At 43.5% G+C, this 15,110-nt stretch overlaps 1 protein-coding gene across 2 annotated transcripts in view; it reads left to right on the forward strand.

The window, feature by feature from the left end:
- The window catches only part of RYK (receptor like tyrosine kinase), a 217,566-nt gene that overhangs the window by 88,650 nt on the left and 113,806 nt on the right, over nucleotides 1-15,110 (forward strand). For both annotated transcript variants that reach the window (XM_068280423.1, XM_068280424.1), the window contains exons 5-6: nucleotides 1,545-1,604; nucleotides 12,297-12,441. In XM_068280423.1, coding sequence (XP_068136524.1) covers nucleotides 1,545-1,604; nucleotides 12,297-12,441 — 205 coding nt within the window. The remainder of the gene's footprint in view (nucleotides 1-1,544; nucleotides 1,605-12,296; nucleotides 12,442-15,110) is intronic.

A 15,110-nucleotide genomic window follows, 5' to 3' on the forward strand; every position in this document is an offset into this window, starting at 1 on the left:
CGTCCTTTGTCAAGCCACACTGCATAGCAGTATGGCTTGAAAAAGGACGTTAAGTTCGAATCAGCGGGCTGTCGCCATTGCTACATTTTTTGATTACTGTCATTTTAATGACTTTTGAATAAAGAGCTTTTTTACTACATTCGGTGGTGCCAGCTTTGTGGAATTTTTGTTACTGGGTCACTAGGTACTCTGACCATGAGCTAAGGCACACAGAGGTCTTCTTGCATGGGTGCTTCTCCATTTTTGTGAATTATACAAAAAAAAGGAATTATTATTATTAAATATGTAACTTAATTATGGTTGCCCAACATCTGATTACACGTAATTGGAAATCAACAGAAGACCTATGTTTTACTGAATTACTTGCAATCTTTAAAAGGAACAGAATAATGGAATCTTCTCTAAGCCCCTCAGATTAAGCATTATGCATCCTAGATATAGGTATGGTTAAAGTTATAGGACTTAATACTTTAACCTCTCTGGGTTATTTTTCTTGAAAATTATCCCTCTAATACCTATGGTCTTGAAGATAAAGGATAGAGAGCTAGTTAGTAGTTTAAGTTACCTGCTATGAGGTAGTAGTTTTTGATCCTCTACTGATACAGCATCTAACCACATCTTTATTATGAACAATTTGGATGTTATACACTATACTGTAACAATTAATAATTTCTGTCAATTCCACCACTACATACTCATGTCCAGGGTTTATAAGGGGTTCTCTTTTCTGCTCATATGCTATCCAAATTAGCCCACTATCCACCGCTGCTCCTAAAAGCACTACGGCAATGAACAACGGGTCCGTCAGACCCTCCCGCTGGACGTTCGTTCCGGCGGCAGTAGTGCGTGTGTACAGTCTGTCAGGCAGTCTGATAAGGCTAAACAGCCTTATCAGTCTGCCGACAGCGCGTACACACGTGCTACTGTCGGCTGAACGTCCGCCCAACAGGAGGGTCCGGCGGACCCGTAGTTGCCGGCAGTAGTGCGTGTGTATGCACCTTAAGTGTTACACGGTGTAATTGGTTGGCTGTTAGCCTCTTCTCCAATTACTCACATCAGCTAGTTGTCTTAGGACTAACCAGCCTCCCCATAGGGGTTAGTGATTTGCTGGACTTAGACTAGGACTGCTAGCAATATGTGAATATCATTTCTCTCCTTCCTAACCAATCACCATCTATGCTAATTTGCTATAAGTTTGGTTCCTCTATTTTCGATATTATTAAATGTATTGTGTATATACACTATCATAACTCATTGCTGTACCACCCCAGTATACCTTTGGAAAAGGCTATATCTCCTGTTTTCATTATGTAAATTTTCTCTGTATACCTTTAATAAAAATTTATTGTGGAAAAAAAATATTTTTGCTGCCCCTTATGATCTTACCTGAGTGAGTTATTAGGGTGCTTGTTGTCACAAGGCAGACGATGAGGGGTTGTCTGACTATAAAAAGGAAACCAGAAGTAAAATTGTTTGGTTTTTGCCTTTTTGTATCCTTATATACTGATTCTTCATTTTTTTTTTTAATTTTTTTTTTTTTGCAGAGATTGAACAAGAAATCAAACCCCCATTGTCTCCTGACAGGAACAGCACAAAAGTTCACTGTAAGTTTATATGCCATAACACTGCATGCCATTTATATGGAGTAATGTTCTATGCCATACTGGTACAGACCTGTGGAAGTGTTGCCTTACAATCACTAAATAGCTGTCATTTCTGACATTCATATTTGAATGGATTAGTGAATAACTGTGAAGACTAAGAGCCCTTTCACACAGTGTCCGGCACATTGCCTTGTGTTGCAGGGGGCATTGCTTTCACATTAACCTACAGAAGTGTTCCAGTATCCACTATATACGGTATCGAAGCAATGAGATACGACCTGTAAATTCAGTGCCGACCCCTTCTTTATGTGGTACAGGAATATGACCCTGCACCAGTGGTTAGCTCACATGTGCGTGTAAATAATTTAACTGGTTGCTGACCGTGTGGCTCTGGCCTCTTAAAGGACACCCGAAGCGAAAATAAACAAATTAAATAAATGATTGTATCTATCTTCCTTCTCCTAAAAAGGACTTTTTAAGATATTCCACAGTTTTATTTTATGTTTAAATCTACTTTTTAAGTTTTAACTGTTTTATTGTTTTTACTCAATGACACATTCATTGAAGTATGCCAGAGCTAAAATCTATGAACTATTTATCCTTTTTATCTCTTTCCTGCTCTCAGAAACCCTTTTCTGCTAGGAAAGTGTTTTATAGTTGGAATTTCTTATCAGTGAGGGTCACACTGTAGTCACTTCCTGTCTGAGTCAGGACTGAGTCAGCCATTTACATACCTGATATTTAACTCTTTCAGGCAGAGAAAGAAAAAAAGGAACACAGCACAGTTATTAGTGTGCTAGGCACTGTACATACCCATATCTATCTCACAATGTCACATGCCACTTCGGGTATCCTTTAAGGACCAACATTTTTTTTTTTTTTTTTTTTTTTTTTAACTGATCGCTGTGATTGGCTCACTGTGACTGATGGGTCAGGAGCCAAAGAAATCAACTCCTGACAAAGGTATGGAGCTCAGCTGTCTTTAGAGATCTGTGCCGGCTCAGCTGTCTAGTGTAGATCTGTGCTGGTGGGGTCACATTATTACGCCCTGTGCACGGTAGTTGGAGGCATTAAAAGCATCAGGCTTAACCACTTGAGGACCTAGGGCTTTCTACCCCTTAAGGACCGGCCACTTTTTTTCCATTCAGACCACTGCAGCTTTCACGGTTTATTGCTCGCTCATACAACCTACCACGTAAATGAATTTTGGCTCCTTTTCTTGTCACTAATAAAGCTTTCTTTTGATGCTATTTGATTGCTCCTGCGATTTTTACTTTTTATTATATTCATCAAAAAAGACATGAATTTTGGCAAAAAAATGATTTTTTTAACTTTCTGTGCTGACATTTTTCAAATAAAGTAAAATTTCTGTATACATGCAGCGCGAAAAATGTGGACAAACATGTTTTTGATAAAAAAAAACCCATTCAGTGTATATTTATTGGTTTGGGTAAAAGTTATAGCGTTTACAAACTATGGTGCAAAAAGTGAATTTTCCCATTTTCAAGCATCTCTGACTTTTCTGACCCCCTGTCATGTTTCATGAGGGGCTAGAATTCCAGGATAGTATAAATACCCCCCAAATGACCCCATTTTGGAAAGAAGACATCCCAAAGTATTCACTGAGAGGCATAGTGAGTTCATAGAAGATATTATTTTTTGTCACAAGTAAGCGGAAAATGACACTTTGTGAGAAAAAAAAAAAAAAAAAAGTTTCCATTTCTTCTAACTTGCGACAAAAAAAAATGAAATCTGCCACGGACTCACAATGCCCCTCTCTGAATACCTTGAAGGGTCTACTTTCCAAAATGGGTCATTTGTGGGGTGTGTTTACTGTCCTGACATTTTGGGGGGTGCTAAATTGTAAGCACCCCTGTAAAGCCTAAAGGTGCTCATTGGACTTTGGACCCCTTAGCGCAGTTAGGCTGCAAAAAAGTGCCACACATGTGGTATTGCCGTACTCAGGAGAAGTAGTATAATGTGTTTTGGGGTGTATTTTTACACATACCCATGCTGGGTGGGAGAAATATCTCTGTAAATGACAATTTGTTAATTTTTTTTACACACAATTGTCCATTTACAGAGATCTTTCTCCCACTCAGCATGGGTATGTGTAAAAATACACCACAAAACACATTATACTACTTCTCCTGAGTACGGCGATACCACATGTGTGGCACTTTTTTGCACCCTAACTGCGCTAAAGGGTCCAAAGTTCAATGAGTACCTTTAGGATTTCACAGGTCATTTTGAGAAATTTCGTTTCAAGACTACTCCTCACGGTTTAGGGCCCCTAAAATGCCAGGGCAGTATAGGAACCCCACAAATGACCCTATTTTAGAAAGAAGACACCCCAAGGTATTCCGTTAGGAGTATGGTGAGTTCATAGAAGATTTTATTTTTTGTCAAAAGTTAGCGGAAAATGACACTTTGTGAAAAAACACAATTAAAATCAATTTCCGCTAACTTGTGACAAAAAATAAAATCTTCTATGAACTCGCCATACTACTAACGGAATACCTTGGGGTGTCTTCTTTCTAAAATGGGGTCATTTGTGGGGTTCCTATACTGCTCTGGCATTTTAGGGGCCCTAAACCGTGAGGAGTAGTCTTGAAACGAAATTTCTCAAAATGACCTGTAAAATCCTAAAGGTACTCATTGGACTTTGGGCCCTTTAGCGCAGTTAGGGTGCAAAAAAGTGCCACACATGTGGTATCGCCATACTCGGGAGAAGTAGTACAATGTGTTTTGGGGTGTATTTTTACACATACCCATGCTGGGTGGGAGAAATACCTCTGTAAATGGACAATTGTGTGTAAAAAAATCAAAAGATTGTCATTTACAGAGGTATTTCTCCCACCCAGCATGGGTATGTGTAAAAATACACCCCAAAACACATTATACTACTTCTCCCGAGTACGGCGATACCACATGTGTGGCACTTTTTTGCACCCTAACTGCACTAAGGGGCCCAAAGTCCAATGAGTACCTTTAGGATTTCACAGGTCATTTTTGTTTCAAGACTACTCCTCGCGGTTTAGGGCCCCTAAAATGCCAGGGCAGTATAGGAACCCCACTAATGACCCCATTTTAGAAAGAAGACACCCCAAGGTATTCCGTTAGGAGTATGGTGAGTTCATAGAAGTTTTTATTTTTTTGTCACAAGTTAGCGGAAATTGATTTTAATAGTTTTTTTTCACAAAGTGTCTTTTTCCGCTAACTTGTGACAAAAAATAAAATCTTCTATGAACTCACCATACTCCGTACGGAATACCTTGGGGTGTCTTCTTTCTAGAATGGGGTCATTTGTGGGGTTCCTATACTGCCCTGGCATTTTAGGGGCCCTAAACCGTGAGGAGTAGTCTAGAAACCAAATGTCGCAAAATGACCTGTGAAATCCTAAAGGTACTCATTGGACTTTGGGCCCCTTAGCGTACTTAGGGTGTAAAAAAGTGCCACACATGTGGTACCGCCGTACTCAGGAGAAGTAGTATAATGCGTTTTGGGGTGTATTTTTACACATACCCATGCTAAGTGGGAGAAATATCTCTGTAAATGACAATTGTTTGATTTTTTTTACACACAATTGTCCATTTACATAGAAATTTCTCCCACCCAGCATGGGTATGTGTAAAAATACACCCCAAAACACATTATACTACTTTTCCTGAGTACGGCGGTACCACATGTGTGACACTTTTTTGCAGCCTAGGTGCGCTAAGGGGCCCAACGTCCTATTCACAGGTCATTTTGAGGCATTTGTTTTCTAGACTACTCCTCGCGGTTTAGGGCCCCTAAAATGCCAGGGCAGTATAGGAACCCCACAAGTGACCCCATTTTAGAAAGAAGACACCCCAAGGTATTCTGTTAGGAGTATGGTGAGTTCATAGAAGATTTTATTTTTTGTCAAAAGTTAGCGGAAAGTGACACTTTGTGGAAAAAAAACAATAAAAATCAATTTCCGCTAACTTTTGACAAAAAATAAAATCTTCTATGAACTCGTCATACACCTAACAGAATACCTTGGGGTGTCTTTTTTTCTAAAATGGGGTCACTTGTGGGGTTCCTATACCGCCCTGGCATTTTACGGGCCCAAAACCGTGAGTTGTCTGGAAACCAAATGTCTCAAAATGACTGTTCAGGGGTATAAGCATCTGCAAATTTTGATGACAGGTGGTCTATGAGGGGGCGAATTTTGTGGAACCGGTCATAAGCAGGGTGGCCTTTTAGATGACAGGTTGTATTGGGCCTGATCTGATGGATAGGAGTGCTAGGGGGGTGACAGGAGGTGATTGATGGGTGTCTCAGGGGGTGGTTAGAGGGGAAAATAGATGCAATCAATGCACTGGGGAGGTGATCGGAAGGGGGTCTGAGGGGGATCTGAGGGTTTGGCCGAGTGATCAGGAGCCCACACGGGGCAAATTAGGGCCTGATCTGATGGGTAGGTGTGCTAGGGGGTGACAGGAGGTGATTGATGGGTGTCTCAAGGTGTGATTAGAGGGGGGAATAGATGCAAGCAATGCACTGGCGAGGTGATCAGGGCTGGGGTCTGAGGGCATTCTGAGGGTGTGGGCGGGTGATTGAGTGCCCTAGGGGCAGATAGGGGTCTAATCTGATAGGTAGCAGTGACAGGGGGTGATTGATGGGTAATTAGTGGGTGTTTAGGGTAGAGAACAGATGTAAACACTGCACTTGGGAGGTGATCGGACGTCGGATCTGCGAGCGATCTATTGGTGTGGGTGGGTGATCAGATTGCCCGCAAGGGGCAGGTTAGGGGCTGATTTATGGGTGGCAGTGACAGGGGGTGATTGATGGGTGGCAGTGACAGGGGGTGATTGATGGGTGGCAGTGACAGGGGGTGATTGATGGGTGATTGATAGGTGATTGACAGGTAATCAGTGGGTTATTACAGGGGAGAACAGATGTAAATATTGCACTGGCGAATTGATAAGGGGGGGTCTGAGGGTAATCTGAGCGAGTAGGCGGGTGATTGGGTGCCCGCAAGGGGCAGATTAGGGTCTGATCTGATGGGTAACAGTGACAGGTGGTGATAGGGGGTGATTTATGGGTGATTGATGGGTAATTAGTGGGTGTTTAGAGGAGAGTAAACGCTGCGCTTGGGTGGTGATCTGATGTCGCATCTGCGGGCGATCGATTGGTGTGGGTGGGTAATCAGATTGCCCGCAAGGGGCAGGTTAGGGGCTGATTGTTGGGTGGCAGTGACAGGGGGTGACAGGGGGTGATTGATGGGTGATAGGTGATTGGCAGGTGATTGACAGGTGATCAGTGGGTTATTACAGGGAAGGATAGATGTAAATAATGCCCTGGCGAATTGATAAGGGGGGGTCTGAGGGTAATCTGAGCGTGTAGGCGGGTGATTGGGTGCCCGCAAGGGGCAGATTAGGGTCTGATCTGATAGGTAACAGTGATAGGGGGTGATTGATGGGTAATTAGTGGGTGTTTAGAGAAGATAACAGATGTAAACAATACATTTGGGAGGTAATCTGACGGCGGGTTTGCGGGCGATCTAATGGTGTGGGTGGGTGATCAGATTGCCCGCAAGGGGCAGGTTAGGGGCTGATTGATGGGTGGCAGTGACAGGGGGTGACAGGGGGTGATTGATGGGTGATAGGTGATTGGCAGGTGATTGACAGGTGATCAGTGGGTTATTACAGGGAAGAACAGATGTAATGAATGCACTGGTGAATTGATAAGGGGGGGTCTGAGGGCAATCTGAGCGTGTGGGCGGGTGATTGGGTGCCCGCAAGGGGCAGATTAGGGTCTGATCTGATAGGTAAAAGTGACAGGTGGTGATAGGGGGTGATTGATGGGTGATTGATGGGTAATTAGTGGGTGTTTAGAGGAGAGTATAGATGTAAACAATGGATTTGGGAGGTGATCTGATGTCGGATCTGCGGGCGATCTATTGGTGTGGGGGGGTGATCAGATTGCCCGCAAGGGGCAGGTTAGGGGCTGATTGATGGGTGGCAGTGACAGGGGGTGATTGATGGGTGATTGACGGGTGATTGACGGGTGATTGACGGGTGATTGACAGGTGATTGACAGGTGATTGACAGGTGATCAGGGGGGATAGATGCATACAGTACATTGGGGGGGGGGGGGGGTCTGGGGGGGGTCTGGGGAGAATCTGGGGGGTTGGGGGGTGATCAGGAGGGAGCAGGGGGCAGGGGGGGGGGTATTAAAAAAAAATAGCATTGACAGATAGTGACAGGGAGTGATTGATGGGTGATTAGGGGGGTGATTGGGTGCAAACAGGGGTCTGGGGGGTGGGCAGGGGGGGGGTCTGATGGGTGCTGTGGGCGATCTGGGGCAGGGGGGGGAGAAAATCAGTGTGCTTGGTGCAGACTAGGGTGGCTGCAGCCTGCCCTGGTGGTCCCTCGGACACTGGGACCACCAGGGCAGGAGGCAGCCTGTATAATACACTTTGTAAACATTACAAAGTGTATTATACACTTTGTATGCGGCGATCGTCGGGTTAACATCCCGCCGGCGCTTCCGTATGGCCGGCGGGATGTTGCGGCGAGTGAGCGGCGACAGGCGGAGGCGGAGGATCGCGTCACGGATGACGCGATCGCTCCGCCCATGCCCAAACAAGGACCGCCGCATTTTGTCAATACGGCGGTCCTTGCGGCGTCTGCTTCCCGGCCGCCATTTGTCTATACGGCGGTCGGGAAGTAGTTAAGGTGGCCACTAATGATCCAATTTTTTCCATCCACTTTTACCAAATCTATGTAGTAGAAGGGTAAATTGAGTGAATACACTGAATGGATAATTTATGCAGTTCCTTATATTACAAAGAAATGGTAAGATTGGATGAAAAAGATTGGCTCATTAGTGGCCATCATTTGGCAGCAACAAGTGCTGCATAGTTTTAAAGGGGTTCTGTGGGGGTTTCTAAAGAGAAAAACTGCCACTTACCTTGGGCTTCTATGAGCCCCATGCAGCGGTAATGTCCCACGACGTCCTGCTCCCATCCGCCGTTCCCCGCAGCCGGCACCGGGCTATTATTCGTCTGACATACAGACGAATAATGCGCGTTGCCGTGCCTCCGCTCGCGTCATCTGAGGCTTACTGCGCTGGCGCAGTACAACGGAGCATTGTACTGCGCTTGCGCAGTAAGCTTCCGATGACGCAGGCGGAAGCGAGCGGGTGTGCGGCCACTCTAGCGCAGCCGTAGTTGGATCCCATGCTGCTTAGACCGGGGATGGCGGCGGAGAACGGCAGATGGGAGGAGGACGGCGTGGGACATTACCGCTGCACCGGGCTGATAGAAGCCCAAGGTAAGTGTCTGCTTTTCTCTTCCACAACCCCCCACAGAACCCCTTTAACTATGGTTGATCCTAAACAGGTTAATTATTGTAAACCAGAAGTGAGAAAAAGCAGGTGAGATAAAAATATCTGTTCTAATACAAAATAGTACTTTCCTTGAATCCCATAGTCCTTTTTTTGTAATTATTATTATTATTATTATTTAGTATTTATATAGCACTGACATCTTACGCAGCGCTGTACAGAGAATATAGTCTTGTCACTAACTGTTCCTCAGAGGAGCTCACAATCTAATCCCTACCATAGTCGTATGTCTATGTATGTGTCATGTAGTGTATTTATTGAAGTCTAGGGACAATTTAGGGGGAAGCCAAGTAACTTATCAGTATGTTTTTGGAATGTGGGAGGAAACCGGAGTGCTCGGAGGAAACCCACGCAGACACTAGGAGAACATACACATTTCTTGCAGAGGTTGACCTGGCTGAGATTTGAACCGGGGACTCAGCACTACAAGACGAGAGCACTAACCACTACGCTGCCGTGTAGTTGAAGTTTTCATTGTCTCGCGTACTTGAGGATAGTTTTAAATGTTCAGTCCCCACACAGACCAATCATGAACGAATAAACTCATCTGTTTTGCACATTCAGCCAATTAGTTTTACAAAATGTATTTGGTTATTAGTGAGAGTTATTCTATGGTTTGACTGCAGACCAACTAAAAATACAAGATTTCAGAAATAAAATGTATTTTCTAAATAATGATAATAAATAGCAGCCTTTTTTCAGCTGCATGATGACAAATGTAAAATATTTTACATTTATTGGACAAACCCCTCCCTTCCTTTCAAATTGCCGGGACAGAATCCGGCAAAATGCTGGAGTAGGTAGTGTCCGGCAGTGGAGGAATTGCTAATGGCTGCCACCTGTATAACTCTAGTTATGAAAAGTGAAGGGTGAAAAGCATGCACTGAAATGCTCATAGGCTTGAAGGAGTATTTATTTATCTTTGTATGTGTCAGAGTGCTGCAACTAAATATTTTGAATTAAAAAATGTTTGGTTTGGGTCCGCTTTAACCATTACAGTGAAAAAATAGAATGAATATAGCCTATTTTGAGGTAGAATTTGACACTGTACATTCACGTTTGTTTTATTAAACCACACTCTCTGCTGTGCAGCACTAAGGTCCAAGATGTCTGGAGTCTGCATGGAGTTTGTATGTTCACCGTCTGTCTGCATGGGTTTTCTCCAAGTACTTTGTTTCCTACCACATCTCATACACATACACATACAGATTAGGTTAACTGACCTTACACTATGATGAATCTATCTATAGCATGGGTCTCAAACTCGCGGCCCGCGGGCCATTTGCGGCCCTCGGTACAATATTTTGTGGCCCGCGCCGGCAAAGGCAAAAGAGACACGGAAGCAAACTATTTTACCTTATAGTTCGCTTCAGTGCTCCCAAGTAATCCGCCGCATCCCTGCCGCTAAGCGGGGGCTGCAGAGCCCCCAAATGCCCCGGCTAAACATCCACGACTGCGCTGAGGGGCAGAGCTTCCAGCTGTAGCTCTACCCCTCCTGACGTCAATCGCCACACGGATCGCTGCCTCTCCCCGCCCCTCTCACTCTTCCTTCACAGAGAGGAGTGATTGACGTCAGGAAGGGCAGAGCTGAAGCTGAAAGCTCTGGCCCTATTAGGAAATGCCGGCGGATTGCCCCACGGCGATTTGGGGGCTCTGCAGCCCTCATTTTGCGGCGGGGACACGGCGGATTACTTGTAATGGGAGCACCGAAGCGAACCATAAGGTACAATAGGCAAAATAGTTAACTTTTTTTGTGAAATCCCTTATGCGGCCCAGCCTCATCCTGACTTTGCCTCCTGCGGCCCCCCAGGTAAATTGAGTTTGAGACCCCTGATCTATAGTAAGGATTAGGTTGTGAGCCCCTGTGAGGGAGACTATTAGTGACATGACGGAAGATGCCAGCAGCGTATAAATGTAAAATATAAGAGTAAATCATTTCACTTCAGGTGGTACCCTTTAAAATATATTTGAAAGTTAAATCCAAAAAATCTGTCTTCATTATAAGATAATGTGTGAAGAGAACAACTTCTGACCCCCCCCCCCCCACCCATTGCTGCCCAACCACTACAGATGCCATCACTTAAGACTAAAAATAGTTAATTGCTGGCACAGGTTATGGGTTCATATTTTTGATTAGGTCACTTATAGCCAATTGAAGTTAATGATTGCTGGACTGTTAGATACACCACAGGCAGAACGTTTTCTGGAAATTTAAGAATGCGCTATTCTGAAAGAATATGGAGTATTTCTGAAGTCTTGGTACACATACTATTTACTCACTCACAGTATGTGTGGCGCATGGTAGAATCCTTCTAGAATAGTGTTCTTATGTAGTTTTTGTTTATTTAGCTGCATATTTGGATTTGTCCTTAAACGTTCATCCAAAACAGCAAGAGCTAGTTGACACTTTTAGCGGATCCCAATGCATCCGTTTTTAGAAAACTGGTCAGTTTATCACTATTCTGTGCTATTTGTACAACACGTTTCCAGTCCGTTTACACGTATGGTAAAAACATGTACTTTTAATTAGATGTTTTTATTATGGTTTATTGCTTTTTTTTTTTTTTTTCCAATAGGAAGAGAAGTGGTAGTGGTTATGCTGTACCAAGCAATATTTTTGCTTCTTGCAATGCCTACAATTGCTTGTTGCAATAGTGCTGGTCACTGTACCCAGTATTGCCCTTGTCATAGAGTTCTAAATGCTCCTTCAGTCAGGTTGATTGATAGTCATGTTGTAGCCCTTCTCGAACAGGAAGTCTGTAATGATGACGCTGAGGGGAGGAGCAGGAAAGTTATGCAATACACTTAGGCATATGATTTTGAGTGCAGAGTTCTGTGTGGGAACGGAAGATACATTTTTACATTGGTATTTATTGCCTCCGTGGTGATCCAGTCTCTGGAAAAAAGTGCCAAGTTCAGACTCTGCGCTCAGTTTTCCGGAATGTATCAAACAGATCCATTTTTATGTGCGCGTGAAGACGGCCAATGTTTTTAACATTGCGATCCATGCATACGGTTGTGTCTGCTGCAGAAACTGTACCGAACGGGTACGTTTTTATCGCAAGTGTGAACCGGCCTTTAGACCTTGTTCAGACAGTGTGAGCTGAGTTTTTTAATAGCATGGTGTGCTAATGAATGCGAACCTGAACCTGCATTCACCATAAAAATGTTTATACAGTATGTGAGTTATCAGATTAGTAACTAGTTTATTCCTAACCCAGCTTTATCATGCTTTGAATAAACCTTCTGAGACCTCTAAAAATGTGAGTGTTTTGAGCTGTGCATTTCCGATAACCGTTTTCTCTCTTCTCCTTTCAGTTGATCCTGTTAATGTAGCTCCAACCACTTCCACCCGTGTGTTCTACATCAGCGTGGGCGTGTGCTGCGCAGTGATATTCTTAGTGGCCATTATACTGGCTGTCCTGCATCTTCACAGCATGAAACGAGTCGAGATGGATGATAGGTGGGTGTTGAAGAACTGAACTGCATCAGGTCTATTGAGGTTTTGTAGTACAGGGATTACTCAAAGGTAGTTTGGTTGCACAAAAATACATTTGTTGAGTTGGGTATCTACTGGGACTTTGAGGAAGTAAGGATTGCGTAGCTGCATGTTTGGAAATCTAGTTTTTTAGCATTTCCAGTGTTCTCCCCAGAAATATTTTCCTGCCGGGTGGCATGAAATAGTAGCTGGGTAACATGAAAAAGTAGCCGGGTGGGGCAAGATGTGAGAATGCAGTGCTGGTGCTTCTCTGCACAACTCTGCTTACATGGATAGGAGGAGGTGAGCAGATGACAGCCGGGTGCTCACCAAAACTAGCCGGGTGGAGCACCCGGCTAAAAGAGCCTGGAGAGAACACTGATTTCATCACTAGAGATGCACCAGTTGTTTCAGGAAAAGGAAGGTTTAGCATCCTTCCCCACTGTTTTAAAACTAGCTTGATGTAATGATTGTCCTTATTTGCATACGGCCAGAGACCTTCCCAGCTAGTACTCATTGCCTAGGCTTTAGTGCTAATTTACAATGGGCAGTGCATGCACTGATGCGATTTTGTGCATGCATTACGATGCAGGGAAGCATGCGTTGCAGCGCGCTATATATAGCATACGCCGGCAGCTTCAGTTTGACCACTATGGAATAATGTTTTTGTTTTGTGCTAGGATGTTCCCAGCCACAATGCAATGTGTGGGAACACACACTATAGTGTGAATGGTAACATGAAAGTCTATGAGCTTTTATGTTAAAGGACAACTGAAGTAAGAAGAATATGGAGGCAGCCATATTGATTTCATTTTAAACAATACCAGTTGCCTGGCAGCCCTGCTGACTTATTTGGCTGTGGTGGCTAAATAACACCAGAAACAAGCATGCAGCTAATATTGTCAGATCTCACAATAATGTCAGAAACACCTGATCTGCTGCATGCTTGTTCAAGGGCTATGGCTAAAAGTATTAGAGGCACAGGAACAGCAGGATAGCCAGGCAACTGGTATGGTTTAAAAAGGAAATAAGTATGGCAGCCTCCATATACCTCTCACTTCAGTTGTCTTTTAAGTGAGTTGGGGACACTATGTGTGAATGAGTCCTTAGAGTGTGAGGCAGCTGTAACTAGTGCTTCCACGGTTTCTGTGCCACCCAAGGAAATGCCCAGTCAGCTGTGATTTGGCTATTAGAAAGCATCAGTCACTTTCGTAACAGCTAATGCCTCGTTTCCATATAGCGCGCTTTCATGTGCGCTTAAAGAGACTCTGAAGTCTCATACAATTCACCTTTTTATTTAAAAATTCTTTTACATCTATGCCCTAACTAAAAGGGAGTTTGGGGTAATTTACTTAGTGTTCAACCATGAGGATGCAGCGTTTTATTTAGGGCAGTGATGTAAAAGTGATTTTTAAAATAAAAAGGTGAATTTTATGAGACTTCAGAGTCTCTTTAAGGAAACTCGATCGCAGGCACAGCAGACATTGCATAGGCTGCACTGTCTGCTGTTTCCATTCATGCGCTGCAATTCACTTTTGAATCGCAGTGCATGATTGCCTGCATTTCGAGGCAATTTCGCCCGCAATCTCATTTAGTGTAATGAAAGGGATCGAAAGCTCCGCCCCCAATAGTGACGTGCAGCACAGAGCCGCTCTGCGTTGCAGTGGAAACCATCCCTGACTGATGCTTCCGCTCTGCTTCTACAGACTCTGCAGGGAAACCCCAGTGGTGCCACTAGTACACTGGCCTCTGTTTCTTCTTGCTTTGAGTGCCTTTGTATTACCCTGTCCACCAGCTGAATTCACTAAGTACAGGTGCAAGGTGTACTACAGATCTAAGCACGTTTAACCCATGAAACCAGTATTCAGTGTATCGCTTTGCTTTTATACATTTTGTATTCAGTCATCATGCTAATTGCTTAAACATTTAGCCTTGTTCTGTTTTAGATTTAGTTTAGTTAGCATCCTGAGTGCAGAATGCGAAGATCTATAAAGTCCAATCTACACGATACGATTCTATTTACGATTCGATTAAATCCGACATGTCCAATCGGTATTCGATTCAGTTCGATTTGCAATAGCAAAACAATGGCAAATCGAATTGCATTGAATCCCGATCGGACATGTCGGATTTAATCGAATTATAAATAGAATCGTTATCGAATCGTACAAAGAATCGGATCGTGTAGATAGGGCTTAAGAGGTTGACAATAATTGCATTTAAAAGGTTTAGAGGCAAAATGAGGAAGCAATAGCTATTCTTGTTGACTACTGTACTGTAAAAAAGTTGGTATCTGGCACTTTACTGTTCACCACAGTTTAAAGGAGCACTATGGCGAAATATTTTAAAATATGTGCAAACATAGACAATTAAGAAGTACGTTTTTTTAGAGAGTAAAATGAGCCATAAATTACATTTCTCCTATGTTGCTGTCCCTTATAGTAGGCAGTAGAAATCTGACAGAAGCGACAGGTTTTGGACTAGTCCATCTCTTCATAGGGGATTCTCAGCAAGGCTTTTATTCTTTATAAACATATTCCTTAAAAAGGATTTAAACAATGATGCTGTCCAGCTTTCCTGCTCGCTACACAGTTTTTTGGCAGCTGGACAGAGCAACTGCCATTCACTTCAAGTGCTTTTGAAAATAAATAAAT

This window comes from Hyperolius riggenbachi, chromosome 4, assembly GCF_040937935.1.
Source record: "Hyperolius riggenbachi isolate aHypRig1 chromosome 4, aHypRig1.pri, whole genome shotgun sequence".
NCBI classification, from domain to species: Eukaryota; Metazoa; Chordata; class Amphibia; order Anura; family Hyperoliidae; genus Hyperolius; species Hyperolius riggenbachi.